The 26569-nt window shown below is 42.2% G+C and overlaps 1 protein-coding gene across 1 annotated transcript; it reads right to left on the bottom strand.

Moving 5' to 3' along the window:
- Window positions 1-23954: 23954 nt before the first annotated feature.
- LOC134540176 (heat shock 70 kDa protein 14-like) lies at window positions 23955-25888 on the bottom strand. Its single transcript, XM_063382739.1, has one exon. The coding sequence runs from the start codon at window positions 25595-25597 to the stop codon at window positions 24074-24076; it is 1524 nt and encodes a 507-aa protein (XP_063238809.1). The 5' UTR covers window positions 25598-25888; the 3' UTR covers window positions 23955-24073.
- Between the last annotated feature and the right edge of the window lie 681 nt (window positions 25889-26569).

Raw genomic sequence — 26569 nt, 5'->3', positions numbered from 1 at the left:
TCATGGGACTTAAGATTTTTACCACCCGACCTGGAAACCATTTTTGTCCCTTTGCTTTTACACCTTGTACCCAGACCTTTTCCCCTGACACATAGAGTGGTACTGGATGTCGAGATCCCTGTCTACTCAGTTGCCTTTTCGTCTCCTTTGCCACCGTTTTCCTGTGTGGTTTTAACATCGTAAGCCGTGTGCGAGGTTTATGTTTGAACATGATTTTTGCAGGACTCTGCTTGGTTACGGAGCATGGAGTATTCCGATATGCAAATAGAAAATTTTGCAATCTGTGTTGCATGTCAACTATTTGGCTGCATTTTTTGTTGTCGATGACCTGTTTTTTTAAGTTTTGTTTAAGGGTTTGCACCGCCCTTTCGGCTAACCCGTTAGATTGTGGGTGGTATGGTGGACTTTTCATTTCCCGAATGCCATTTGCTCGAAAAAAGGTACTAAATTCTCCCGAATTAAACGGTGGCCCATTGTCAGACACTAGAGTCAATGGTATTCCAAAAATGGCGAAGCAAGATCGTAGCCTTTCAATGACACAGCCTGCAGTTGTTTTCTGCATTACCCAAGCTTCAATCCATTTGGAAAAACGATCACACAAAATCAGTATTGTTACTCCTTCATGTTCCAGAAAATCCACGTGGATCCTCTCCCATACCTCAGAAGTGTCAGGCCACGCCACTGTTGGAATATCATTCCTTACATTCATCACACTCTGACAAGCTTCACATCTCTCCACTGTTTGTTTTATGTCATCGTCTAAGGTGGGCCACCATACCATAGAACGAGCCAGCTTTTCATCCGTACGATACCTGGGTGTTCGGCATGTAGAAGTTTCAAAACTTCGTGTTGAAGCCCGAATGGGATAACAACTCTATCACCCCAGGTTAAACATCCCTCTTGACAGGCTAACTCCAGCCTCCTACGAAAAAAGGGCTTTTTGTTTATGTCAACAACGCTATTAGGCCAACCTGATCTTGTTGCATTCAATACTCTGGACAGTACTGGGTCTACTTTTGTGGCTTCTGCCACTGCCTGCGCATCAACTGGGCTAGTCAAGGTTGCACTGAACGAATACACCCCTTCCTCTGCTGCATCCAACACTGGCAAACGGGACAGAGCATCTGCATTTGCCATCATAGACCCCCTTCTATACTCTATCACATAGTTATATGATGCTAGTATGACCGCCCATCGCTGTAATCTAGTATTGGCTAATGTAGGGATCCCCTGCTCATGACCCAAAAGCCTTCGTAAAGGTTGGTGGTCTGTGAGCAACGTAAATTTCTGTCCATACAAATATTTGTGAAATCGTTTTACGGCAAATATAATGGCCAATGCCTCTCTATCTATTTGGGAGTAGTTTTGCTCTGCCTTGGATAAGGTGCTGGAAGCAAAGACTACAGGTTTTTCTTCTCCGTTTACCCGGTGACTCAAGACCGCTCCTACTCCGTAAGGTGAGGCATCACAAGCCACTACTATCGGTAGGTTCGGATCAAAGTGCGTTAGCAGTGTTTCAGATGTTAGTGCTTGTTTGGACCACTCAAATGCTGTTTGACACTCCTCAGTCCAATTCCATACCCTGTTTGATTGTGTCAGCTCGTAGAGGGGTTTTAGCTTACTTGACAACATTGGGAAGAATTTGTGGTAGAATTGTATCAGTCCTAGAAATGATCTTAGCTGCTCTACATTGTTAGGCATCGCTACCCTTTCCACCGCCTCAAGCTTCTGAGGGGTTGGATGCACACCATCTTTGTCCAATCTATGCCCTAAATAATATACTGATTCCTTAAAGAACTGGCACTTTGACATATTGACCTTAATGTTAAAGCTACTGATACGCTCTAATACTTGTTCTACCTTATGTTTACAATCTTCATATGACTTACCTATAATCAAGACATCATCAATATAACACATCACCCCCTCCAACCCTTGTAACACCCTATCCATTACAGACTGGAAGATTGCAGGTGCACTTGCAACACCGTATGGTAGACGAGTCCATTGAAAGAGACCCAGGTGTGTGTTTATTGTGAGGTATTTCCTAGATTCCTGCCCAACTTCTAGTTGCTGATAGGCATTACTGAGGTCCAGCACAGTAAATATCTGTCCTCCAGCCAACTTTGCAAAAACATCATCTAGCCTTGGCAGTGGATATGAATATACATTTAAAACTTTGTTTAATGACACCTTGCAATCAACACACAGCCTAAAAGCCCCAGATTTCTTTCTCACCATTAAAATTGGACTCGCCCACTCACTGTGTTTCACTGGCACAATTTTTCCTAACTTCTGCAGGTCCCTCAGTTGGTCTTCCACTTGCTGTTTCAATGCATAAGGTACTGAGTAGGCCTTGTGAAAGACAGGTGTTACATCCTTCTTTAGCACTAGGTGCGCCTGGAACTGTTGTATAGCACTCGTCGACTTCTCTTCAAATATTACAGGAAACTTTTCTTGTAGTTCTTGTTTCCAGGACTTCGTTGTCAGCCCTACAGTTTTGTTTACACTGGCACTGTTATTCGAAGGTGTCAGTACTTCCTCCCTAATGATCTTATCTGCACCCATACACAACTGTTTTCTCCAGTGGGGTAATATTTTATCTAGCCAGTCTCTACCTAAAAGTGGGGCCGTTTTACGGCGCGATGCTGTCACTACAAGAGGCAAACTGTGCTGTTGTCCATTTTCGCCTACCACATTTACTTGGATTTTGCCTACTACTTTCAAACAATCTCCAGTGACCGCTTTAAGTGTCAAGTCACAGTGCTGCAACTTGACTTTGGGAAACATAGTCTTATATGTTGCTACTGACACAATGGACACACTTGCCCCACTATCGACTTCCATTTCTAACCTATGGTGATCAACTGGGACAACTACTGTGAGCGGATTATTCACAGCATTCATCTGCGCCCCTTTACCTCGCACCTGTCTGTGTAGGTGTTTAATTACCACTGATCCCACTGATTCGTCACCGGAGCTGTCTGTTTCGATCACTTTATGAACTTGTTTACTCCGACATACACGGGCTACGTGTCCTTTTTTTCCACACTGGAAACAACTCCAATTTAATGCTGGGCACCGCTCATGTGCGTGTTCCCGACCACAACGTGAGCACCGCGATTTTTCTGTCGATTTTATTTGCCTCGTTGCCTTGCCATGGCCTGAGGCATGGACGTTCGGTTGATAGATGCCTCGCGAGTTGTTTTCGTCTGTACGTCTCGTTGATAGCTTGTTAACTGCATCTGCCGGTTGTAGTAGTTTCGTTTGTGAAGTAGCTAACTCCATGCTGAGTGCAATAGTACATGCCTTCTCGAAGTTGAGGTTCGGCTCAGTGAACAGTTTCCTTTGTGTCATGTCACAACTTAACCCACAAACAAGGCGATCACGCAGCGCATCGTCCAGAAACGTTCCAAAATCACATGGCTTTGCACACTTCTTAAGTTCCATGATGTATTGCGACACCGATTCCATTGCCTGCTGGTCACGTTTGTGGAACTTATAGCGTTCAGCGATAATCATCCGCGCCGGCGAAAAATGACGAGTCAGCACTTCCACTAATTCAACGAACGACTTTGATGTCGGAGCTGCCGGAAGAAGCACATTTTTCAAAATTTCGTACGTTTTTGCACCTACCAAGGTGATGAACAACGGCACTTTATCAGGGTCTTTTGTGTTGTTAACAAGAAAGAATTGTTCCAGTCGTTCTATGTATGACCCGAAATCTTCATTATCAGGATCAAATTCCCCGATGTGTCCTATCAACCCCATCGTTTCTGCTCGTTTTTTTTGTTGACGTTTATATAACGGTTGTTTTTATCCTCGTCGCCAATTTTGTATTTTCTTTATTTATTTTCATACACTAGCCACATACATTCACAGTTCTTGTCCGCCATCATGCTTACTCCCTACCCTCTACAGTCCTGCCAACCTGGCCCTCCTTACAGTCTCTCTGCACAGTCACTTTCCCTACACTTATACACTTATACACTACAATAGATAGGGTTGATCGCCTCAGACCGGTCCAGACTCATGGCTTCATGTGGGGTGATTCCTATTGAACCGTGTACCGTATGATTAATCACGCATTCCACATATGGTAGCTTATCCCTCCAGGATTGCTGCGACTTGTGGCACAAAATGCGTAGCAGGCCCCCAATAGTTTTCATTAAACGTTCGACGGGGTTGCTCTGCGGGTGGCGTACCGAAATGGTCGTAGGGGTAGCGCCCAGCTTGCGCACTCCCTGCTGCCACAATTCACTTGTAAATTGGGTACCTTTATCTGAAAGTACCATCCTAGGTGTACCAATTTCTTCTGTAAACAATTTCAACTTACACAGAACTGCTTTTGCAGTGGGGCTCACTATGGCATCCAATTTTGTAAATTTCGTGAACACATCTTGTATCACAAATATATATTTCACCCCTCCTTTAGATTGGGGTAGCGGGCCAAATAGATCCACTGATATTAATTCTAGTGGTGCCTTGGGGAGAATAGGCTGTAGCATCCCATGTAGGTGCTCTCTGGGTGACTTTGATTTTTGACATAGGTCACATTTCCTCGTGACCTGGATTATGAAGCGAGGCATATTGGGCCAATACACTTGCCTCCTTAGAGCTTCTGTCAGCTTATTACTTCCAGCATGACCAAGTGACACATGCACCTCCCAGGTGACTTGTTGTCTCATGCTCGCTGGTATCACTGGCTTCCATACGTCCTCATATAGACCTTTCTTCCTGGAGTGGGCAAATAAAATTCCATCAGCTGACTCGCAGAAATATTGATGGATCTTGTGTTCCGCTGGTCGACTTACCAGCTGCTTGACGGTATCTTGACAGAACTTGTCCTCCTGCTGCTTGGCCTGCAGGTCTTGTAGCATCTCTTGTAATTTCTTGTTGACTGGTAAAACAGCAACTGCTGCCGGTGCCACTAGGTATTCCTTTGGATAAGCTGGACTGATGGTCTCTTGGATTTCTTCCAAGCGGCTTAGGTAATCAGCTGTGGTATTAGAGGATCCCTTTATATGCTGGATCTGTATGTCGTATTCTTGTAGCAGTAACAACCATCTGGTTAGACGGCTTCCAAATAGCTTACCAGCCTTCAAACAAATTAAGGCCTGGTGATCAGTCAGTAATTTAATGGTTTCTCTCAGTAGGATGTCACGGTACTTTTGTAGTGCCCACACGATTGCTAACGCTTCACGTTCAGTTACCGTGTAGTTCTTCTCAGCCGGACTCAACGTTCTGCTGGCCATTGCCACTGTCTTTTCCAATCCTTGGTCTTCTTGTGCTAGTTTACATCCTAGTGCAATATCTGACGCATCGGTGTATAACAAGAATTCCTTGCCTTGGACAGGATGGTAGATCACGTGCTCCGATAGAAATATACTCCTCAAGTCATTGAAGGCCTGTTCATGTTCTTCTGTCCAATTCCAAACATGATTCTTTTTCAGAAGTAGAAATAAAGGTGCTGCACATTGAGCTACCTTATGGGAGTAATTTCGATAAAAACCCACTATACCTAGGAAAGCTCGAAGCTGCCTGACATTCCTAGGCGTAGGGAAATCTTGTATTGCCTGGAATTTTTCTGGCGCTGTCTTAATTCCTTCGGGCGTGAGGATATGCCCTAAGAATGGCAGTTCTTCTCCACCGTCATACCTGCCTCTTGTAACTTGCGTAACACAGTGGCAATGTGTTGTAGGTGTTCCTCAAAAGTTGCGGAGGTTATCAGGATTTCGTCCACTTATGCTCTGGCAAATCCTTTGCACTCAGGCCGTTGAGTAGTGTCAAGGCACCTGGTGAAATCAGCGACAGCATTGCAGAGACCAAATGGCATCACAGTAAAAACGTACTGTTGATTATGAAATAAGAATGCCGTGTATTTACATGATTCAGGCTCCAGCGGTATCTGCCAGTAACCAGATGACAGATCCATCGTCGTGAGGTATTTGATGCCTTGGTACAATCTCAGAATTTCAGTAGTTTGTACCGGACTCTCCCTGTCCTTGATAGTTATCTTGTTGAGCTCTCTTGCGTCCAGACAGAGCCTCACTGTTCCGTCTTTCTTACCAACACGCAGACGATAGGGTTGGCATAAGGGCTAGCCTCCCTTCTCACAACATTCCAGTCGATCATCAGCTGTAGATATGCAGTAGCCTCTTGTACATACTTTGCCGGTACCGGATAGGATTTGCGGTGAAATGGAGCGTTCTCCTGAGTCCTTATCTTGGCCTGATAAAATTTTTTCCTCCCTGGTTTATCAGAAAACACGTTCTGGAAATCCCTCAGCACATTGAAAAGTTCATGTAACTGTGTAGGAGTGACAGTTTTGGACTCTTGGACAGACTGTCTGATGTCCTCGATGGTGGCTTGCAGCTGCTCGCTGGCTAGGCTTCTACACACTCGCTTACACATAGGTGTGTTAGTCAGAATTCCGATGAAATTGTTTCGGACATGCCATTTGTCCGTTAATGATACAGGCGTAGTACTGTCGCTGGGTTGTATTGTACTCATTTTGAAGTCAATTACGATACCAAATTGGGACAAGAAATCTGTTCCAATTATTAGTGGTTTGGCCAATCCCTTCACCACTAATGCTGTCAGTTCTTTCGGTTTTCCTAGGCCGTAGACTGTGATAAGTACTTGCCTATTCACAATATGGCTGGCCCTCGAAGTTACCCCTATTATTTTCATTGCGGGTACTGGAATCTTTGGTACCTTCATGCCCCTGTATTTGAGGAAGCAAACCAGCTCCTCACTTATACACGTCACCTCCGCTCCACTGTCAATCAGTGCAGCCACTTCCTGCCCGTATATCTTCAGGTTTATTTGAGGGCACACTGTATGGAACTGCGGTACCATACCCTCATCAGTTTCATTGTACAAAAAATCTCGTTCATTCTCCCTCAACATCACGGTACACATAAACTTACGATAACTAACACAGCTGTAAATATTGGTCACATTGTTCACCCCTGAGTCTGGAGGTCGGGTTTCGGTGCGGGGCAATCCTACAGAAACCCTTTCTAGTTTAACTTGCCGGACAATGCTCGAACATCCTGCGAGTCCGGCGTAGTCCCTCTGTGATTGTACCACGTCCTGGTACCTGCAGCTTCTGTCACTGCAGCCTTAAATTCTGCTGCCTCAGAGTTGTCTGGTTGGTAGCGAGGGCGTGCTCCTTGCTGAGCCGCTGCTCCTTCTTGGTTATTCTGGTAAAACGTCCTCTTGGGTGATGGTTGGTGTTCAGAGGGGTGGTTGAGATGGGACTTGCCTCCACCGCTCTCTGTTGTCTTGGGGCTTCGGTATTGTGGCAGTCGGGAATCCTCGCGTTGGTCGTAATACTGCCTCTCATTACCACGGCGGTTCTTGCCGTAGTACTCCTTCTCGTCATCTGACGAGGCACGACGATTGTAGGGGCGGGATTCCCTGGGTGGCCGTAATTCTGGGGAGTGGGAACGCCTCCGCCCCTCATAACGGGCGCTCTTCCTGCCCCGTTCTTCCCCCTCTTCACCGCTGTAGTAGCCCCTGTTGCTGGGCCACCATGTACGTTTTCGGTTGTAGAGCGCCTTCTGGTACTTGTTGTGGTACCCGCCCTTACCATGGGGTGCTTCTCCTCTCGGCTGCCAGCCAAGGTAGTTCACCGCAGCCTGGCGCTCTGGCTTTTGTTTCCCTTCTCGGTTCTGCCAGTACTGGTTGATGGGCTGCTGCCTCTGGTGTGGTGGTGCTCGGTCGGTTTCCTCAGTCCTGGTAGTAGTGCGGTCCAGCTTCTCCAACTTGTCGTAGTTGAGAAGCCTGTCACGGAACTCGGTGACATTCCTGTAGTGCAGACCCGACAGCTGCTTTTGATACTTCAAAGGCAGTTGGGTCAGCATGGCGGCCACAAACTCTTCGTCCGTCATTGGAAGGTCCAAGTACCTCGTCTTGTCGTACATTGCCGACAGATGAGCTTCCAGGGAAGTACTCTTCCTGGGATCGTACTTCTCCGCATGCAGTTGGGCCCTCAAGTTGCTCTGGATACGTATGTTCCAGTACTGTTGCCGGAACATTTCCCTGAACTGGTCAAAGCTGTGGGTGCTGGCACTTACCAACTCCCACCAATAGTACGCTTGCCCCTTCAAAGCGTTATTCAGGCACTTCAACACCTCTGCCTCCGTCAGGTTGAACATGGCCGCATACTCTTCGAATTTCCGCATGAACCTCATGGGACTTTCATTCGCTCGGCCAGAGAAGGTGGGCATGGCCTCTGCCCAGAGCTTGGCCGGATGATGCATTATGGCCACTGGATCCTGGTTGCGCTCAGTTAATGATGTATGGGGTGCCGGTCCAGTCGCTGTCCTTGTCTCAGTCGTTGATTTACGTAGTGGTTCTGTAATAGGTGGGTCATACCTACACTCAGGTGTAGAGTACATCTGCCTACTAGTATCAGGGCGGGCTGCCTCTGGTACCTCTCTATGGGCACTACCAGCAGCTGTCTCCGAGATCGCACCCTGGTTCACCGTCAGGTTCTCCAGACGCTCACGCAGGTTAGAGCTCGCTACCTCCACGTCTTCCAGCCTGGCCTCAAGTCGGCGGGTCTGCCCATGCAGCTCGTCCCTCATATTAGCTTGGCTGCGCTGGCAAAATTCCCGCAGACCATGCTGTTCCAGGGTCACAGTTTCTCTAATAGATATGATCTGAGTTTCTAACTCTCCTACCCTCTCACTGGTTTGTCCCACCTTTTCCACTAGGTACTTGTTCTATCTCCCTTTGCTGTTGTACCAACTTCTCCTCGATACTCCTCTCCAAACCCTGCAAGCTGGAGCAAGTCAAGTCAAATTTGGCCTCCATTTGCTCTGCCTGTCTGGACAGCTGTTCCGCTTGTTTAATTTCAACTTGTTCAATCTGTCGGGAGATTTGCTCTGCCTGCTTGGACTGTTATTCCGCTTGTTTAATTTCAACTTGTTCAATCTGTCGGGAGATTTGCTCTGCCTGCTTGGACTGTTGTTCTTCCTGCCGGGACAGCTGTTGGAAGATCTGTTGCAGCATCTTAGATATGTCCGAGTTAGATGACATGGCTGTTTCTGACATGGCTGACGTCATGTTCCCTATGTGTGTAATTTCCCCTGTGGGAATGGGGGACACTGGCCTCCCTAACCTCTCACTAGGCTGGATATGCGCATGTGTGTGTAGCATCGTTTCTACCCTGACAGGTGAGTCACAGTCCTCCCTGGCCGTGAGGGTGCCACTGTCAGAACTGCATGCAGTGGGACACTCCTCTACACTATCAGCTCGGCCTCTGAGAAAGTACGGTTGCTGAGCCATCTTATACTAATATGGTTACCTACACACAAATTACTCTATACACAATCACAATTCTGTAAAACTTGCTTAGATCTCCCTAAATTTAACAAATTAGATCTGAGCAATCGGCCCCACAGATGGGTTCCACTTTCTTATGTGGAGGAACTTTACTTAGGCCCCACGTTGGGCGCCACTTTCTGTAATACAGCAAGTGTATATAGTGTCTCAACCTAACACAGTTGTGTAAGGTGTGCAAAAACAACAGATGAATAAATATATATATAAACATAATAATATTACATATTGTGTTATGTTGTTTTTTCGGTATCTCTGCAGCTAGCTCTATGCCACAGTATAGTTCTGCACCTAGCTCTATATCGATCAGCTGATCGGTCACTCCACTGAAACGTCTGTATTATTATAATTATGGGCGCCACTCTTATGTGTATAATATCAGGTGTTTCTAAAGAATAAATAGTACAATACACATAAGAGAAAATTTGTAAAAGTTTCAGGACAAATAGACTGTCGAAACAAGGAGAATTGGGATATTTTACCATACATAAAACAGACAACAAAGTAAAAACGTGATTTCTAGGTCGTATTTAATAAAACAATAAATATTCAAATTAATAACTTGACATATGGCAACTAAATATGTGTTTTACCATGCTCAGGAATTAGGTTGCACACATGAATACATATACAAAAGTCCGTTATATCGCGTTTGTGAAGTTCGTCGTTTTCAGTTTAGGTGCGGCGAAAAATGAATAAATACTTTCAAAGTTCATTTCAATTAAAATGTACCGCGGCGTAGTTCATTATGGCTGTATCCGAATACATAGGGATGCGTCCTTAGCACACACATCCCTACATCCCTTAGCAAATGCAGCCACAATGTAGAGGACGCATTTCTAATGGATGGATAGTATCCGAATACTTTTACTGCTAGCACCACCTGTTGACTGTCAGTTGTACTAATGTTCATGCAGCCATTTTGTGTAGGGATATCTACGAATATTCAGCAAAACATAAATAATAAAAACCTACCAATTAAAAAATAATGTAACGTGTATGTTATACATGTTAGCGATCCAAATAAAATACATTTTATAAATTGTAAACTTTAAAAATACTTATGAGTTTTGAATTATCCTTTAAGTTTAAATTCGTATTTTGATTATATTTATTAACGTCTTCATTTGTCTCTGTTTAAGTTATCACTTTCGCCTATAATGTTTTAAACAAATCTTATGCTGAAAATCTGAAGTAATATTATGCACAAACAAAATAAAACCAGATTCCGAAGCTAATGGATGTAGGGACGCGTTAGTGGATCCGAGTGTCGCATCCCTAGAAATCTCGAATTAGTGGATGCGTGAAGGGATGCATCGGCATCCCTTGTGAGAATTCGGATTCAACACAGTACTTTATTTACTCTATGTTCAACACAAAGATGGCCGCGTCCACTACGATGCACTTTTAGTGGATCCCTTAGCTAAGGGATCCATTAGGCCAGTATTCGGATACAGCCTATATGTGTCGGCAAAACACCGTGAGATCCTATCCCGTTTAACCTCTGGGTATAGGAATTGGATTGTGTATTCAGAGTAAAATTAATTAAAACACGTCTGTCTTTAGTATGTTGACGTAATTTCACGTATTAATTAAATGTTTTACATTTGTAGGGAAACAGATATGACTATTTTTGGTTCGTAGGGGGCATTTGCGATGGAGGAAATCGAGTCAGATATTACGTATTTTCACTCCTAAGATCGCATCAGTTCTGATGCGCCCTATGATAATTACATATAATTAATGTAAACGTCGTTTAGAAACATCCTTTTTCTTGGATGACCTAAATAGCTTCGTCGCTTATCAGATTATTAAGGGATCCAAGCCCCGGCGATTTTGACTGTGACGCCACAATTTTATTACTCTCTATTCTTAATTTTAGTTCCAAACTCTTCATTATTGCAACTCGGCCTCCCATTGGCCGGAACAAAAACACCGTTAACGTAAATTAACACTTTATAATAAAATCCGACTTCACCCAAAACGTCTTAAAGTGTCAAAACGTCACAAATTATAAATGTTATTTTTCAACAATAAACACTCTTTTAAATAAAATCAGTGTCAAAAGCTTAAATCACCGTTAAAACCAATAAGGCCCTAGAGGGGTCTAGTCAAATGCTGCTTAAATGTCAGATTGAATTATATCAAAGATTCCGACACACGTTAAATTACACAAAATAAATCGTTCAAACGGAAAAAAAAAAAAAAAAACAACGATAAATATAATAAAATGTTAGTAAATAAATAGTTTGTTTACTTTCTGTGCGTGAAATAGTCATAAATGTAACAGCACAGTAAGAACTTTTGAATTTATTTACATGAGAGGATGCATACACAATAGAATAAAAGATAATACAAATCAGATGAACACAAAACTAAGTTAACCAAGCAGTCCTCATTTAAGCACAATATTTTGCATAATAAATACACTATATCTCAGGGTAAGTTATTTGCATCTCCTGCATTTAGTAAACCATAGGTAACACTATATATAAATACACATCAAATATCAACTTTACAAACAGACAAGAAAACAAAATCAAGTTAACCACAAGTACCTACACACAGCTACATAAACTTTCTTTTAAAACCAAGCAATTTTCCAAGTAAGGTAAAGTGTCCTTGTAGTTCTAGAAATAAAATCTTACATATTTAACTTTGGTATTGGACCCACAAGCAAAAAATTAAGTGCTATTATGTTTTAAGAATATTTGCATCAACTATACATAAAAGATGATGAATTTATGTATTTCAAACTACAACACACAACAAAAACAACTCCAACATAAGTAATTAAACACAACACTGACAATTTAAACATGTTGAAAGGTTTGAAGAAAGTAATTTTACAATGTAAAAATTATCTTAATACATACATTATACAAACAATTGGCTAGCTGTGTTTTTCATTGCAAATAAAAATATTTTCTAGCATTTAAATGCCATAACAAATTAAAATTACATACTTTAATTTCTATCACTTTGAGCAGTTTAATGACTAACTGTGACTAAAACAGAAAAAAATTTCCTGACAATTTACTGCAGTAAGTAGGTAATAATAGCCTTTGAAGAGCACAAGCTTGTTCCACACTTTCCTTTTGCTTTCGCACCTATCAACTGCATTTTTACAAACATAATGAACACAAACTTCAAAATAGACTTCACTTATTGCTCGAATCAAATGAATGCGGTGGTTGCTCAAGGGCTCCTGGTCATTTGAATGCTCATCCAGGTGAGCAAATAGATGGGTTTTTGAGTTCACAAAATTTTTCAATGCAAAATACACATGTCTTGAAACTGTAAATTTTGCAGAAGAAATTTTCTACCACTTTATGCCAGTGCAGTTCGAATAACTTTCTCGCAGATTATGCAAACTTGAATTACATTATTGGATGGATATAATAAACCACCACGATCCTTCTTATGAATTATTAATGAATCCACCAAATTTTCTGAGTTCTCAGACAAAGAGTTAAGACAATCTTCACATTTTATATCTTTGCTCAGACGACGAATGACAAATCCAGCTATGTAGATGATGATATGACGTGCAAATTTTGTAAGTTCTTGTGGGTGAAATAAATACACATGATCTGTGTCAGGTTCTAGACTCAAACCATCTTCTCCTTCTTCACTACACAAGTTAATCATACATGATGTTGCATTTATTATTTTTACTGAGGAGCAATTCAACATTGTAATTTCTTCTAGAGGTATTGCATTTACAGTGCTGAATGGCTTCAATTCCATGTGGACCAGACATTTCTTGTACGCTGATTTGAACTGTCGTGCTGAAGGGTTGTTATTGAAACCAACATGTGTTCTTATGTTACCGAAAAAGAACTCCAGATGATCTTGTGAGAATTTATATGTCGGTATGTACTTCAAAGGTGAACCACTTCCACTACATAAATCATTGTACAAAATTCTTGAGCTTTCAATGCATATAATAAAACCTAAGAAGCCTGTCTTCCTACATGAATAGATTACTAGAATTGTATTCAGTTTCAAACTACGTAAGTACTGCTCTGCTTCATCAAAAAATTGCAACACACTGACATGATTTTCTTCACAAATGGGTTTCTTGAAATCAAGCTGCCTTATGTTTTTTTGAATTTAAAACATCAAACAGGTCATTCATAATGTTAACAAATCTTTCAGTGGGCTTTGACCTATGGTTGCTCACCTGCATCAAATTTTGTTAGTCATACTAAGATGACTCTACTTCTGGCTAGATAAATCAGGTGTGTCCACAGATAAGCTGGCAGTATGGGAATTCGTAATACGTAAGAATAAATTATCATTAGCGTACGATTTTCACTTGGTACCTAATTCTTTCTTCAATGACTTGATATATTAGTATCCATATTACCTTAAAGAATACTTAACTGCCATTGACTGCCAGTGCTATATAAATATAGTGAAACTTAGTCGGTATATAAATTTATGTGTTAAAGGGCGCCTTGAAACTACTGACTTATGAATCAGACAAATGAAAATGGATTCCTTCGTACAATTAGTATTTAATCTTGTTTACTTCTCACAGTAATCACCATATAGTTGCAAATATTCATTTATATTTCCATTATAATTTAATATTACTGTGAGAGTCATAACTTCCTTTAGTACGTCAGAGTAAAGCCTTTCCTAAATAATAGTATTTACACATCTGTTTGGTGTGTTTAGTATTGTTTAACTCACGTCAACAGTTTACCGACTAAACTAGTGTCTCGGAGAACATGAGTGATAACCTAGGACTACTGGATTCTTCCTGGATTTGGGTAGGCACTGGATTCGAACTGAAAAGAGGGTTCAAAGCTACGGCGAATTCGTCGTCTCGTTCTTCCGCAACTGGACGTCCTTCTGGCTCTTGAAAGTAGTAAAATCAGAAACAGATGGACCTCACCAACAGTCTGTTCATTGAAGAAACTGCAGTCCCATCTGTAGACAGCGGAATGTCGTCAAGGCAAAGACTCGTCCTCCGGATGTTCGGGATCGGCATCGCCAACACTAGGCACGCCTGGTGGTTTTCCTCTGGAGCTCTTCCGGAGATTTTAAATGTCTTTCTCGTGCATAATCCCCAACGAACGAAACGACCGACGCGGTTGTATGGTTTTCCAGAAGTTTGGAAATTTCCCTAATTCCGTCACTAAAAGTGCAGAAGTTTCTATCCACTCGTCGTTGTCAACTAAAGAACGAACTCCGCGGTTGTCCCGTATCAATTTATAGTATTATGGGTGAAAATAATGGTTCGACCCGAATACATGTCTATTCCCTTCAGAGATCTTTACTCAAAAGTCTCGAATCCTTCAAACATTCTAAAACAAACAACCAAATTATTTTGACAACCATTGACGTTAAAACTTTCATAAAACAAAACTAGTAAGGAAAAGAAGAAGATAACAGCGCTAAATTTGAAATATCAAAATTTATAAATTCCATAGAAGACATGAATGACTAATCAATACTTCCTAAACTGTTTTACCTCCTTAAATCATAAAATAATTAAAATGTAGGCTTCACTCGTACGTCTTCCAGAACTATAACTCCCGTACATAATTTGTTACATTAATTATATCAAGTTAGTTATCTATAAATGAATTGACTTGGTCTGATTTTCACAGCATGAAATGCCTCAGCTGTGAAACCTGGTTCCCCATTCACACAACTGTACCACTTGCCGATAGTCTTAGGGTGAGGCAAGCATGAATTGAAATGTGACCTGACATAACAATATGCATGTGGAGAATAATAATGCAGAGTTATAGCAAATGTTCGCAACTCCTTGCTGTATGTTTTGGAAACAGCGGTTTTTGCCAACTTTGCTAATTGTCTCTTAAGTAATTCTTTGTTTGAGCCAGCAATACTTCTCAATAAATCAAGTCCTTCTCCATTCACAAGGCTTTTGTTTTTTAAACATTCAATGACACTGTCTAAGTGTGCTACCTTCTTACGCAATCGCCTATTACTTTGTCGCAAAGTTTTAAGCTTCCTCTTATAGCGCATTCCAATTTCATGTAATTTTGACCGAAGACACTGCTTGCTTGGACTTGAAAACTTACCAGGAGAAATTGATGTACTCTGGTCACTCTTACTTCTTTTTTCGGGTGAATCATGGTGCACCTGTTTGGCTGGGATTTCTTCCTCCCCACCATCAGGAAAAATTGTACTGGCACCTACTAGTGACCGAGGTAGTTTCTTCTTCTTCTGAATCTGTAAATTAAAAAAATATAAAAGCTCAACACTAATACAAAAAAGTTAAGTTTAAATACAATGTAATCATTAGCTGGACATACCAAACAACCATTCAGAATAAACGTAAATTCCCTCTTAAATTTTTCTCTTAAATAATGCTAGTTATTACAAATACATGCCATTTAACACCTAAGTGTATTAATACATGTATTGCACATAGACTGCTCAATTTATTTAGTGCACTATTGGTAGAGTACTGGCAGAGATAGTTGGGTAAAATTAATTTTGACGTTACAAGTGTAAACCATTTCCTGATTGTCATTACCTACTACCAATGTTCAAAAGGCACATTCAATTTTAAGGTTGTAGCCTACCTAACTATTGCTATTACCATTGATAAGTGTAACAATGACCGGCCATCATGGAATCATGAAAATTTGGAAATAACTGTTATTTCCAATACAGTGAAACTCCCCCCCCCCCCCTTCTCTTTCTTAAACTACTCAAGGAACCTGCCAAAAACTGGTATAAAATGTAGGAAAGTGTAAAATGAGGGAAATTTATACTGTACATTTGTATGGGACCAGAGAAAACATGTGTGAAATAAGGTAAAGTGTAAAATCTGGGAATGTAACAAAGGCCTATCTGGACATAAAGCCATGATAAGATGCAAGACATGACATTGCTGCACATTTGGAAAAAAATTGCATTTTTAGGTTCCGCAAACTAAATTAATGAAAGGATGGTATTACTATCACACTTTACCTGTTATACTTAATTTTTCCAGTAATTAGTATACTAAACAATATAATGGTAAAATTTTTAAGTTACCTAAATGAATTAAACTGTAGTTATAAAATTACAAAATTTTCAAACTGCAGATCATGAGTGGGACACATGAATAAGAATCTGCAGTTGAATGTACCAGCAAGAACTTATAGGAGAGTTTCCAAGTGTGTGACCTTATTTTTTGAAAACCACCAGCTGAAAGTGTCACATTTATTGCGTGCCTGTTGTGAGAAATGTTTGTAATGTGCTAGTTGTGTAGTACTGTGTTATTTGTAAGATTTAGATATGCTATATAGACCTATCTGTAGCCCAATTGGGCTATTTATGAGTTTCTGAGAGTGTATATTTTAAATAAAAAATAAAGAAGAAATAAAATGCTGAGAAAAACAATATGTGCCTTTTCACAAGCTATTTGTCAATAATAATGATCATGGCCACATCAATTGGTAAACTTCAAAACCACATAATTTTTGAAAAATTGTTTCGAAACAAATCAACAGGTTATTCTCAGAGTTATCATGTTTTTTTAAAATGTTAAATTTAAGCAGAAAACATTTGTTAGCCATAGCTACCAATGATCTAACAACTTTGATAGATATGGCACCATAGAACATAACTTTCAAATTATGTCTGCACACTTCTGAAACCAAGATATTCTGATTTATAACCAAATACCGCTTTAAACAATCAAATCTATAAATCAGAACCCACCTTCTGCAAGTGAGGTGGGTGTGCAGGAAATAATGTTGGAACTGCATTTTCCTGCACGCGTACACAGCAAAGAGAGGTCCTATCGAAGCAATCTTCAGTGAAATGAAACGAGCAAAGAACACTTGAGGTTGAAGGTTCCCAATTTTCCCTTCTCACAGCTCTGATCCACTGAAGGCGCTTGCATGTGTCTTTTGGAAACCTGAAACATATTACTCTATTTGTAATGAAATAAATTAAGGAACACATAGTCTAGAACAGAAAAAAAGACAAATGTGACACTGTTAAAAAAATCACTAATTTATTTGGAACATATATGGCCTAATAAACCATATCTGTAAACTTGTAAATTTGAAGCACTAGGCCTACTTTTACTACTGTTAAGGCACCTAAATTTCTTCCCAGTCAATCATAATAATCTCTCATGGCTTTCTACATGGTTCTTATTCTAGAGACAATAATGGTTTATACAATAATAAAAATTATTATTATAAATTTAACTTTGCAATTGGGCTAACACCCATTGGTGAGTGGATTCTTCCTCATACCTATGATGCTAGCCTTCCATACCCTTCCTAAACCTACCACAACCCCTCTCACAGTAACCAATTACTTCTGTGTTACATTCCACTCCTGTACTTACAGTCTTCACAAGCATAGATTGTCTACTCCTCTTCATTTTCCTTCAAGCCCTCTGAATCTTTTTGTTATTGGTTCCTCTCCCATTAACAATCCTGTACTTAGCTTGCAGAGCAACATTTCCCATCCACCCTCACCATTCATCACCAAATACATCCTGACCAGTCTTCTATTCTCCTCCTGTCTTTCAATGTTTTCCATCTCAATTTCTTCATCATCCTAGTTAGTAGGCTTTAAGTTCATTTACTTTTATGGAAACCAATGTTAATACTTAAATAAAATATTAAAAAATAACAAAAAATTGGTTCTCAGTTTTAAGGCTACAACCTATCATAATCTGCCTGCAAGTTGTTTCCACTGTCTACCACTAGCGACTAATCTAAATACACCTCTACTCCTTCCCACCAAACTTTAATGCATCATTTTCCATTCCGTCTGGCCCCACTGCCTTACTGAGCTTCAATTCCCTAATTACCCTTTCTATATAGTTCTTCCTCACATTAATCATTTTCGGCCTATAAAGCCATTGGCAGTGGCGTCTCGTCAGGGCAAGCAAGGCAAGCAGTGCTTGCCCAGGCAGTTTCCAGACAATGTATTTTTTAAATAAATATTTCATTCAGAATAGTATTTTACTTTGGCTCGTGCCGTTAGGTGTATGTATTTTTTACACTATCTTCTTGGGACCCAGTACTGTGCGCTGTGCACTATAAGAAAAGAACTCGTTGACTCACAAAACATGCTGTTTTAGAAGCGTTGCTAGGTTTGGAAGCGCTGGTAGGACCGCTTTCAGCAGGAAGGCTGCCGCAGTAGTTTCCTTTCGGAAGGGGGGGGTGGCATGGCACAAAGGTTCAGGGAGGGGATTGGCTGTAAAAACACGTGGTAGAAGCTACGAAGGTAGCGCTTTCTTGCCGAACTGAAGCGAACATGGCCGAAGCAGACGGTGGAATTCTTCCGCCGACTGCTTCGGCTATGTCCGCTAGAGTTCGGCAGGGCAGGTGGCGAGGTCGCGTTTCAGTCGGTGGTCGTCTCTCGGGGCGCGCGCATCTCTCCCGCGGGCTGTTGGCTGGCAGTGCGTGGGGGATTTGTGAGCGTACGCGTCCCGCGGGTGGCAGATACGGGATCCCAGCTCGAGAGTTGCAATCTCGCTGGGGTGACTGTGAATAACCAATAGCAGTCCGCGGACCAATGGCCGGCCTGTGGAGTCGTTATCACGGCTATCGGGGTGAAAGGTAGCCTGAATGCAGCTCGGCGCATGGCAGGAAGCAGTTCCGTCGACGAAGGCACCGCAGGGGAGCTCGATGTGCCCTAGATGCGAAGTGTAGACGATCTGCGGGCTGGAAAATGCGGAGCTGTGAACTGCCGCGCGCGCAGCGGAACTGAACAGCATCGTAACTCTGAAGGAAGAGATGGCGGCGCCTTTAAGTTGGGGCCCTGTTGAAGCCAGTGGTAGCCTGGGCGGCGCGACCTTCAACCGTCCCGGGATTTTGGAGGACAAGAGGGTCAGACTCGCAAGATATTTAATTCGCCTGAACGACTTACCCCCACCCTGGCTTGAAAGGTCGTTGGCTGTTGACTGGAAGAAGGAAGATGAAGATGGCGCAATGTTAAGCTGCCTTTCGCCCCGTGCGCCCGCAGTTCGAGCCGGTTTACTAGCTCGTCTGCCCACATCTGGTTTAACTGTGGCTGCCTGGGCAGCTGTGGCTGGGCTGACGAGTGATGTCGCCCGCCCCTGGGGGCGCATGCGCCCCTGGTTAATAATAACCCAGGAGTACCCAACATTTAAATGCGGGCCGCAAGGCCCAAGCACCCAACTCCAGCATGGTTGATTTTTCAGCCCCTCCAACTCTTCTTACCTGGACCCTTCTTCCCTCTTGTCCAGTAGTTACCTGCTTGCTTAATGCATAATAATTGATCCCCGCATGACCCGGCCCAGGGTTTTCCCTGTGTCTATGCAGGTTTTACCTGGGTCACATTAGCTAGCTTTTAAGCTAGGCGACCAATGGGACGTCGGTCATGGCGCCAATCGCAGCCATGGCTGGCCAGTAAACCCCAATAGCACACGATGCACGCGCCCTTGTCCTGCATGGTTAAAAACCCGCATGGCAGAGTGTATAGGCTTCGGCCTGAGACACACTTAGGTCCTCCCCTAACCCGGACCCTCCCCTTACACACTTAGAATAATTTAGGCTAGGAAAAAAAAATCGTGGCGTTTCAGTAATGATTGACGTGCCAGTTTCTTGGTACACGTAACAGTTAACAGAGTTTCTGATCACGTATGAAGATAATTTCTTTTGTGTTGGTACGAAAAATACCAAGATTTAATTTTTACTATTCTAGTACATTTTTATGAGGTTCTTCTCTTTATTTTAAGTACTTACTTTGCCATGTTTGTCTGTTTATATATTTTGTACCAGATATCGATGATACTACACTCCCACTTAGTATATAAGTAATGTAGAGGAGGTATTTTACTATCAGAATAATGTAAGTCAAACATTATTTTTTAAAAATAATTTATTTTAAAAAAAAAAGGTTAATTTTTCTACCTGTGGAATAGACAATGTTCAGTTAAGAAAACTTCTTAAATAGCACCATTTTGTACCTTGAAATCCATATTTTCCCGGGGGAGGGCCCCCGGACCCCCCCCCCCCCCCCATCTAGTTTTGATGTGAACAGAGTTGTTGCTTCCCCTCATGTAAACCTCACGCCTCGCCACTGGCCCTTGTTTACTTACATATGTTCCGCTCCAATCGTCCTTAAAAACATTATGAACAGTTTAGGTTAGTGTAGCTACATTAAAAGAAAACATTTTGGACGGTTGGTTAGGTTAGTATAGTATATTATAAATTAAATTTAAAAAAAGTTTTAATAAAACTACTGACATTAAAAATACTTAAACAGGACCAACAGTTATACTTGGATACGCAATAGGAACATTTACCCAGTTTTTTTACAGCTCTTTGTTGTAATATTTCGGGTGGTAAATGTTCCATATTGCTTATCAACAGTCACATTACTCCATTTATGGGGAGATAACCTATATCATTGATAAACATTATAAAAGGCTATAAGCCAGCCCGCCATTTATTGCTACTTACTTGTGAAACGTTATTTTATTATCCTTTTCAAATTCCAGTTGTTTTGTTCCTTTCCTTGCATTCCAATTAGTACACCCAAAGGCTACACAGGATGCCATTTCCCATTTCCCATACGAGTGTCACCTCAACACAATTTTTTACACAATCTACTAACTTCCTGAAGTATGAACGTCACACGATTGTGGAATCGAAAGTTAAATATATGTTGGAAAAAATATTAATAAAACTCGAAACCGAACAATATACTTAATTAAATCCAAGCACTTCAAAATTTGCCGCAATGTAACTCTTACGGGAAAACACAACTTTCTTCACGTACCAATATGGCAGACGAAAGCATTCCCCTTCCGTCCCAGGGCCTCAGACCCCTCCCACAGAAATTGGTGACATGCTCCATCTGTAACTTTCTCTCATCTCTGGTTTTTGTTTTTATAGTGAAAAAAATACAACTAATTCGTACAGATCCCGATACAACTGTTCAGGAATGTTATGCATCAGAGCCCGCAGTTGTTGATGACAGGTCCCTTTCTTTAAAAACTTTATAATGTTGTTTCAATTAAAATTTCCATGTAACCTATACACCGCACTTCTCGCACAGAAATGCTACATGTATAAGATTGCTTCTACAGCCATGATTTTCATGTATTCGTGTACTTCGTCATTAAAAACGTTTACCGCAGTAGCGGCATTGATACAACAGCGAACCATCACATCCCAATGCTATAGCTGTAGTTTGTGATGATGTCACCCCCGCTGATGATGTAACAACAGCTAATTTCAATGTCTTTAGAAGCCTCATTTTATGATGATGCAGTAGTTATAGATTTTAGAAATCCTTCGCCATTACCATAAATTCCCTGATATACAGCTTGCAAATACATGTTCCTTCAACAGCGTCTAGTCAAATTACTTTTCTGTGTGAAATGTTAACCACATTTGTCACATGGAAATGACGGTAGCCATGGTTTTCATGTCTTTTTGCATTCTGTTGATATTTAAAACTTTTGTCACAGTACCTATAAAGATGACTCGACGGAATATTCTGGGTTATCATAGGCTCAGAAATTAGGGTACTTCCAATGTACACTTCTAGAGGCTCAATCAAGGTCCGGACTGTCACAAGAGCTGGAGATTTCACAGTTGATGACAGAGCATCTGTACAGGATGGCGAAGAAGCTGAGCTAGTGACGGCTGATGCAGGAGCTGGAAATTGCTCACAAAATGTTTTATTCACCAAAGCTAATGTAATTGCAGATGTCGAGATCTCCTCTACTATCGGAAATCCAAGCACCGAAGTCTCTTGCAGAGATGAGGCAATAGGTACAAGCAATATCGGGATCTCCGAAGCTGTTGACTCCAATGCTATCAGGAGCTGTCCTTGTCGTCATCATCGAGATCTGCGTTGTCGATATCGCTCCATCGGGGTCCCCGGTGACGATGCTAGATCTTCCACCAAAATCTCTGCAACTGTTGGCCTCGCTGCCATCAGGATCTTTGCCGCTGTCGACTTCGCCAACAGCCAGCGACGTCCTTGTTAAAGATGTTAAAGATGCCATCGAGTTCACAAGAATACCGGACTTAAATGTTAGACGACCCAAACTAGACTATCCTCAAACCGTCATAATCAATAACCAACTGAGAGGCATGCTACTTAGGCAACGCTTATATACTCACACCACAGTCACTGATATAATATGTACCTAAGTCAAAGCACAAAACTTTTTATCAGGTAAATTTTACCAGTCATACTGTACAAAAATTACTTTTCTAACTTAGCAAGTAATTTGAAAATTTGTCGAATTAAAGAAAATGATTTACTAAGTTACCAAAGTAATTTTTTTTAGTGTAAATAGTAAACGTTACCTGATTATAAATTGTTGCTACATAAATTGTATAAAGAAATTTTTCCTCCAAAAGTATAACATGCTTCATTTCATTTTAAATTGTTATCTGCAGTAGAGTTATTTAGGATTGCATAGCACAAATTTTTGTCCCCATATTTGTTACAATTGTGAAATTTTATTTGCAGCTAATACAAGTCTGTGTCTTATCTATTCTTTTAATGTAGTGTGAGGCAGTTAAAATTTCAGTTTCAAATTAGTTAAGAATAAATTCATTCACATTTTAATATTTTCTTTGCAATGTTTAATTAATATAAAATCAGTCTGTATAGTGAGCACTGTGAAAGACATCCATAGTGAAGTGAGGATAGGTATATGAATTAATTCATTAAATAACATAAACATAAATATTCAAATTTGAATAAGAATATTAATATTTCTTAATAATATTAACAATACAATAGTCAAAATTTAAGTTCCAGCTTGGCTTAAGAAATATCTTTTTAAGATTTTTTTTTTTTTTATCTGAGAGAGATTCTATACACCTGACACCCTAGTAATTTTTTTTTTCCAGAATATCAGGACCCGCAAAGTCTAGGGCCACAATTGCAAGCATCTACATGAAACTAAAACCTCCAAATTATTGGAACCCTTACCAGTTATTTTTTTACTGTTCACTTATATTTATTAGGTACCTGAAATTTATCAAAATGAAAGTGGTGATTTTACCTTGTGACTTAAGTATTCTGTTGCAAAAAATAGGCTAACCTGCAAGTCACTCTTTTAAACTGCAAAATCTATTGGCGAAGACATGAAAAGCACACAAATTTGTCTAAAATTCAAGCATACCAGCTCAAAACAGAAGGAATTTATTGTAATGAACAGGAAGAGCATTTTTAGTAATTCAACCTATTTCATTAGGACTAGTTACAAATTTTCTCTACCTACAGCACCTTATTCCTATTACTTTTTTTGTCCATTTCAGAAAGGAGAGCAGCTACCCCTTTGCCCCTCCAGGATTCCTCCTGTACCTGCATACTTCACTTTCAATTCCGACAGCCGGAGTGATGTCAGTTCCAAGAACAAGTAGATACTTCAGGGAAATTATTACAAGACACTGTTTCGTGCTCTCTTTCACACATTGCTCATTCTGTAAAATTTTATTGTGATAAATTAAGTAGTTTAAGGTTTAAAACAGTTGGTTAGGTTAGCAGTGTTATCCAGGTCAAGTAGTATTCCAAAATACAGTTACAGGAATTTTAAATTTTGCAGATAGGCACCAAATCTATAAATATACCAAAATTGTGAGAAATTGAAAAATCATAACAAATAGTTTAAAAATATTTATTGTAGCTTGTCGAGAACAAATTAGTCAATCAGTACACAAACTCTTTAAAATCATCCAAACAAATGAATATAATTAATGATTCTAACAGCATGGATGTCTTGCTATGCCCCTGGAGCTTCTAGTTTCACACTAGCCTTCACCTGAGACTTGGGCTCTGTCAGCACCAAGTGCAGTCCACCCATGCTGTTGATGCTCACTTCCACAACGACTTGGGTCGCATCTTTTACGCTGGCCAGTGTCGCCTTCGTGAGGAAACGACTGGCCTCTGATTCCTTGGACTCCTTCTCGTGCAGCTCCACGGTTATCTCGGACCCTGCTGGCTGCACCTCGTGGGTGTGGATCCTCCTGACGGGCACCGGGGTCAGTGCTGGGATCACGCACCTAAGCTCCTCCTGGCCGGCCACCCTCGCGTACAGCGGCCGCGACACGGCCGGTATCTCCATGGAGAGGTGCTCGCAGTCTGGATCGAAGGAGCACGACATGTACGAGCCGTGCTTAGCCGCTCCCGTGGCCACTACCTCGTCCGGTGGCAGACCGCACAGTTTGGTGGCTCCCGGGAACAGATCACCCAACACCTGCTGCAGCTTGGGAATCTTAACAGAGCCCCCGCACAGCACTAGCTTGCCCACGGATGAGGCGTCTACGCCCGCCGTGACCAGTACGCGTCGCACTGGCTCCACGTACTCTGGTAGGGCGGCAGCGATGAGGTTCTCGAAGCGTGCTCGCGTGATGTTGTGGCTGAAGTCGACACCCTCGCACAGTGACTCGACGAAGCAGTGCGCCGTGCTCACGGTGGACAGCACATGTTTGCACGTCTCTGCGGCGGCCGTCAGCTTGGTCATGGAGCGGCGGCTGTCTTGTGGGTCTAGCTTCCAACGGTGCGCGAACTCGGCAGCCAGGAAGTTCACCAACACCTTGGTGAAGCGATCCCCTCCCAGGTGTGGCTCACGCACGGTTGCCAGCACCGTATACATGCCCGAGTTGACCTGCAGCAGCGTGGCGTCCAGCGAGGTACCGCCCGCGCGGTACACCAGGCAGTGGCTCTCCTCCTCGGCGTCCTGCAGCCCCACGCCGTACGCCAGCGCCGCGGCGGACGGCTCGCTCACCACCTGCAGCACGTCGAAGCCCGCCTCTTCGGCCGCGCGCATCACAGCCTGCCGGCTCGCCTGCGGGAACTGCAGCGGCACGCACAACACCGCGCGCAGGTCCGCCTCCGGCCGCGCCGTGCTGCTCGCTATCGCGAACAGCTTCCTGAAGATGTGCGTGGCCACGTCCTCCGGCGAGTACACGCACAACTTGCCGTCTGCCTTCTTGATCTCGTACTTGACGCACGACTCCTCGACCTTGACCATGGCACACGCGTGCCTTGCCGCGATCTCCTCCAACTGTTCGTCCGACAGCGAGGCGTCCAGCAGCTGCTTGTTGTGCACCACGGAGCTCGTCAGGTTCCGCGCGAGGGCCGACTTGGCCGCCGAGCCGACCACAGTCTCGCTATCGCTGAACGTCACAACGGCCGGCGTCACCCTGTCGCCGGAATCGTTGGCAATTACTTCTATTTTCCCGTCTTTCGCTAGTGCCAGGCACGCTGACGTGTTGCCAACGTGTATGCCAAATACACTTGACATGCTGCAGCCGGCCAGGAGCACTAGTTAACGAAAAAATAAGAGATATCTATAATTAACAGCAAACATAACCAAACCCTGATCACATAACCTGCATTTCCGTAGATAACCATCAAGGTTGGACAACCAACTATAGAGAAAAAAAAACACGAACATTTTCACAATAAAAACATAGAGCGTTTTTAAAATTGTGATCATTTAAAACTGTATCCATACTTTTTTTTTCCTTTCATATAGTTAGATTAGGGTTTAAAAAGACTAAGATTAATAAATTAATCTTACGTAACCGTACATACAATACATAAATGATGATACGTACAAAATTAACTTGGTATTTAATTACGAAATGGATGTTCTATGCTGTTTATAGGTAGACTCTGCCGTCACCCGCGGTCTCGTTATCGAGACCCGGGGCGGTCCTAGTGGTTTTCAGTGGCTCTAAAGGAAATCTCCAGCGGGCGCCAGGTTAATTCGACGATTAACCGAGGTGGTCGTGGGTTTTTGCCCCTGCGTGTTCCACTTGGATCGACGGCTGTTGATGGTGGGAGGGAATCCCTGCTTCTAATACGTACTGGCCTTATACAGTTTAAAGGACTGTTTCCTAATTGTTCAGGAGGCGTTTACGAAATAAAGAAAACGGTATTTAGGTGCTGGTTTTTTAATTCCGCATCTCACATAGTGTGGATGGGCACAAGTTACACAATTACACTTGACAAAAATACATTGGCACTACACACACTCGCACTGATAATTAATTACTTGTTACGTTGCGGCACTTGCAAACAAGATCCCTACATTGGTTTGTGGGTCGCCGAAGAGTTTGGGTGGATTAACTGCCACTCCCGTGATGAACTGGAGATAGCTTCGTGCCCAGGCTCACCTGTGTGAGTCGCGGGCCTACGAAGATAATAAAGTGACTGCATCGCGAACCGTTGTTCTGCGACGAGCAAAAATTAAAGTGGCCGGGTTAAGCCC

The sequence above is a fragment of the Bacillus rossius genome, chromosome 1 (genome assembly GCF_032445375.1).
Source record: "Bacillus rossius redtenbacheri isolate Brsri chromosome 1, Brsri_v3, whole genome shotgun sequence".
Classification (NCBI taxonomy): domain Eukaryota; kingdom Metazoa; phylum Arthropoda; class Insecta; order Phasmatodea; family Bacillidae; genus Bacillus; species Bacillus rossius.
Note: the sequence above shows the minus strand (reverse complement) of the source record. Positions and strands in the feature narration are given on the sequence as shown.